The 4,592-nt window shown below is 54.6% G+C and overlaps 1 protein-coding gene across 1 annotated transcript in view; it reads left to right on the top strand.

Moving 5' to 3' along the window:
• Positions 1-4,592, top strand: part of CAPN12 (calpain 12) — a 28,001-nt gene that overhangs the window by 4,974 nt on the left and 18,435 nt on the right. The window contains exons 2-4 of the mRNA XM_011973405.1: positions 353-471; positions 3,427-3,560; positions 4,339-4,507. Of these exons, the coding sequence (XP_011828795.1) occupies positions 353-471; positions 3,427-3,560; positions 4,339-4,507 (422 nt within the window). The remainder of the gene's footprint in view (positions 1-352; positions 472-3,426; positions 3,561-4,338; positions 4,508-4,592) is intronic.

Here is a 4,592-nt window from a genome sequence, read left to right as displayed (position 1 = left end):
TCCCCTCCCCTCCCCTCCCCTCCCCTCCCCTTCGTGGGGTCTCACTCGGTCATCCATTCTGGAATACAGTGGCACCATCATAGCTCACTGCAGCCTTGATCTCCTGGACTCAAGCAGTCTTCCTGCCTCAGCCTCCCAAGTAGCTGGGACCACAGGTGCATGCCATCATGCCCAGCTAATTTTTAAATTTTCTTATGCTGGAGTCTTGCCATGTTGGCCAGGCTGGTCTTGAACTCCTAGGCTCAAGTGATCTTCCTGCCTCAGCCACGCAAAGTGCTAGGATTACAGGCGTGAGCCACCGCGCCCGGCCTCCCTCCTTCCCTCCTCACCTAATCCCGGCCTCTCCTCCCAGGTAACTGCTGGTTCCTTGCGGCCGCCGCCTCCCTTACTCTGTATCCCCGGCTCCTGCGCCGGGTGGTCCCTCCTGGACAGGATTTCCAGCATGGCTACGCAGGTGTCTTCCACTTCCAGGTACAGCTCAGGTCCTCTGCCCATGCCTCAGTTTTCCCCGTGGTGACTTGGTGATATGGATTTCTCTCTTTCTTTCTTTCTTTCTTTCTTTTCTTTTTTCTTTTCTTTTCTTTTCTTTTCTTTTCTTTTCTTTTCTTTTCTTTTCTTTTTCTGAGATGGAGTCTCGCTCTGTCACCCAGGTTGGAGCGCAGTGGCGCGATCTCGGCTCACTGCAACCTTCGCCCCCAACCCTGGGTTCAAGCAATTCTCTGCCTCAGCCTCCTGAGTAGCTGGGATTACAGGCACCCACCACCATGCCCAGATAATTTTTTTTTTTTTGAGACGGAGTCTTGCTCTGTGGCCCAGACTGGAGTAGTGGCACAATCTTGGCTCACTGCAAGCTCCGCCTCCCGGGTTTATGCCATTCTTCTGCCTCAGCCTCCTGAGTAGCTGGGATTACAGGCACCCACCACCATGCCCAGATAATTTTTTTTTTTTTGAGACGGAGTCTTGCTCTGTGGCCCAGACTGGAGTAGTGGCACAATCTTGGCTCACTGCAAGCTCCGCCTCCCGGGTTTATGCCATTCTTCTGCCTCAGCCTCCTGAGTAGCTGGGATTACAGGCACCCACCACCATGCCCAGATAATTTTTTTTTTTTTGAGACGGAGTCTTGCTCTGTGGCCCAGACTGGAGTAGTGGCACAATCTTGGCTCACTGCAAGCTCCGCCTCCCGGGTTTATGCCATTCTTCTGCCTCAGCCTCCTGAGTAGCTGGGATTACAGGCACCCACCACCATGCCCAGATAATTTTTTTTTTTTTGAGACGGAGTCTTGCTCTGTGGCCCAGACTGGAGTAGTGGCACAATCTTGGCTCACTGCAAGCTCCGCCTCCCGGGTTTATGCCATTCTTCTGCCTCAGCCTCCTGAGTAGCTGGGATTACAGGCACCCACCACCATGCCCAGATAATTTTTTTTTTTTTGAGACGGAGTCTTGCTCTGTGGCCCAGACTGGAGTAGTGGCACAATCTTGGCTCACTGCAAGCTCCGCCTCCCGGGTTTATGCCATTCTTCTGCCTCAGCCTCCTGAGTAGCTGGGATTACAGGCACCCACCACCATGCCCAGATAATTTTTTTTTTTTTGAGACGGAGTCTTGCTCTGTGGCCCAGACTGGAGTAGTGGCACAATCTTGGCTCACTGCAAGCTCCGCCTCCCGGGTTTATGCCATTCTTCTGCCTCAGCCTCCTGAGTAGCTGGGATTACAGGCACCCACCACCATGCCCAGATAATTTTTTTTTTTTTGAGACGGAGTCTTGCTCTGTGGCCCAGACTGGAGTAGTGGCACAATCTTGGCTCACTGCAAGCTCCGCCTCCCGGGTTTATGCCATTCTTCTGCCTCAGCCTCCTGAGTAGCTGGGATTACAGGCACCCACCACCATGCCCAGATAATTTTTTTTTTTTTGAGACGGAGTCTTGCTCTGTGGCCCAGACTGGAGTAGTGGCACAATCTTGGCTCACTGCAAGCTCCGCCTCCCGGGTTTATGCCATTCTTCTGCCTCAGCCTCCTGAGTAGCTGGGATTACAGGCACCCACCACCATGCCCAGATAATTTTTTTTTTTTTGAGACGGAGTCTTGCTCTGTGGCCCAGACTGGAGTAGTGGCACAATCTTGGCTCACTGCAAGCTCCGCCTCCCGGGTTTATGCCATTCTTCTGCCTCAGCCTCCTGAGTAGCTGGGATTACAGGCACCCACCACCATGCCCAGATAATTTTTTTTTTTTTGAGACGGAGTCTTGCTCTGTGGCCCAGACTGGAGTAGTGGCACAATCTTGGCTCACTGCAAGCTCCGCCTCCCGGGTTTATGCCATTCTTCTGCCTCAGCCTCCTGAGTAGCTGGGATTACAGGCACCCACCACCATGCCCAGATAATTTTTTTTTTTTTGAGACGGAGTCTTGCTCTGTGGCCCAGACTGGAGTAGTGGCACAATCTTGGCTCACTGCAAGCTCCGCCTCCCGGGTTTATGCCATTCTTCTGCCTCAGCCTCCTGAGTAGCTGGGATTACAGGCACCCACCACCATGCCCAGATAATTTTTTTTTTTTTGAGACGGAGTCTTGCTCTGTGGCCCAGACTGGAGTAGTGGCACAATCTTGGCTCACTGCAAGCTCCGCCTCCCGGGTTTATGCCATTCTTCTGCCTCAGCCTCCTGAGTAGCTGGGATTACAGGCACCCACCACCATGCCCAGATAATTTTTTTTTTTTTGAGACGGAGTCTTGCTCTGTGGCCCAGACTGGAGTAGTGGCACAATCTTGGCTCACTGCAAGCTCCGCCTCCCGGGTTTATGCCATTCTTCTGCCTCAGCCTCCTGAGTAGCTGGGATTACAGGCACCCACCACCATGCCCAGATAATTTTTTTTTTTTTGAGACGGAGTCTTGCTCTGTGGCCCAGACTGGAGTAGTGGCACAATCTTGGCTCACTGCAAGCTCCGCCTCCCGGGTTTATGCCATTCTTCTGCCTCAGCCTCCTGAGTAGCTGGGACTACAGGCGCCCACCACCATGCCCGGCTAATTTTTTGTATTTTTATTAGAGACGGGGTTTCACTGTGTTAGCCAGGATGGTCTCGATCTTCTGACCTCGTGATCCGCCTGTCTCAGCCTCCCAAAGTGCTGGGATTACAGGCGTGAGCCACCGCGCCCGGCCTTTTTTGTATTTTTAGTAGACACAGGGTTTCACCATCTTAGCCAGGCTGGTCTCGAATTCCTGACCTCGTGATCCACCCACCTCGGCCTCCCAAAGTGCTGGGATTACAGGTGTGAGCCACCACACCCAGCCAGTGATATGGATTTCATAGTTAACATTGACTTGGGGCTGTAATTCCTGACTCTGGGACTGGCACAGCAGAGTCAGGGCCCAGAGGCAGGGTCCAGGCAGGGTTGGAGGTTGGAAGCCGAGTCTGGCCCTGCATCTTCTCCCGCCAGCTCTGGCAGTTCGGCCGCTGGGTGGACGTCGTGGTGGATGACAGGCTGCCTGTGCGCGAGGGGAAGCTGATGTTCGTGCGCTCGGAACAGCGGAACGAGTTCTGGGCCCCACTCCTGGAGAAGGCCTATGCCAAGTGAGGACCCCAATTCCAACCAGCTGCAGCCCCAAGTCCCCGCAGCAGGCACCAAGCCACAGGGGGCACCCAGAGTCCCCAAGCTCTGCAATCCTCCAGACACCCCACCAAGAATCCCAAACCAAGTGACAACCCCCAGAACCCTCAAATCACAACATCACCTGAGCAACTTCACATCTTTTTCTTTATTTTGGGACGGAGTCTCACTCACTCTGTCACCCAGGCTGGAGTGCTGTGGTGCGATCTTGGCTCACTGCAACCTTCACCTCCCGGGTTCAAGCAAATCTGCTGCCTCAGCCTCCCGAGTAGCTGGGATTACAGGTGCCCACCACCACACCTGGCTAATTTTTGTATTTTTAGTAGAGACGGGGTTTCACCGCGTTGGCCAGGCTGGTCTCGAACTCCTGACTTCAGGCGATCCACTTGTCTCGGCTTCCCAAAGTGCTGGGATTATAGGCGTGAGCCACCATGCCCAGCCAAGAGTTTGAAATTGTTTTAGCTGGGTGTGGCGGTGTGCACCTGAGGGCCCACCTCCTCAGGAGGCTGAGGTGGGAGGAGGATCGCTTGAACCCAGGAGTCTGAGGCTACAGTGAGATGAGATCACGCCACTGCACTCCGGCCTGGGCCACAGGGTGAGACCCTGAAAAAAGTCTCAAAAGTTCAGGAATTTCCCCTGGGGATTCTATACCCTGAGATAGAGGCCCCTGCAGATCCTAGGGCAGGGGTGCCTGAGATGCTCGTACTTGCCTCAACCCTGACCCCAGATCTGCTCCCACAGGCTCCACGGCTCTTACGAGGTGATGCGGGGCGGCCACATGAATGAGGCTTTTGTGGACTTCACAGGCGGCGTGGGTGAGGTGCTCTATCTGAGACAAAACAGCATGGGGCTCTTCTCTGCCCTGCGCCATGCCCTGGCCAAGGAGTCCCTCGTGGGCGCCACTGCCCTGGTAAGAGACCTGGACTCCCATGCGGAAGCCCCACCACGACCAGAGCACAGTCAGGGGTGTGGTGGGGTGGGCGGAGTGCTTCCTC

This window comes from Mandrillus leucophaeus, unplaced genomic scaffold (assembly GCF_000951045.1).
Source record: "Mandrillus leucophaeus isolate KB7577 unplaced genomic scaffold, Mleu.le_1.0 Scaffold137, whole genome shotgun sequence".
NCBI classification, from domain to species: Eukaryota; Metazoa; Chordata; class Mammalia; order Primates; family Cercopithecidae; genus Mandrillus; species Mandrillus leucophaeus.
The sequence above is the reverse complement of the archived record's forward strand: the minus strand, read 5'-3'. Positions and strand labels throughout refer to the sequence as shown.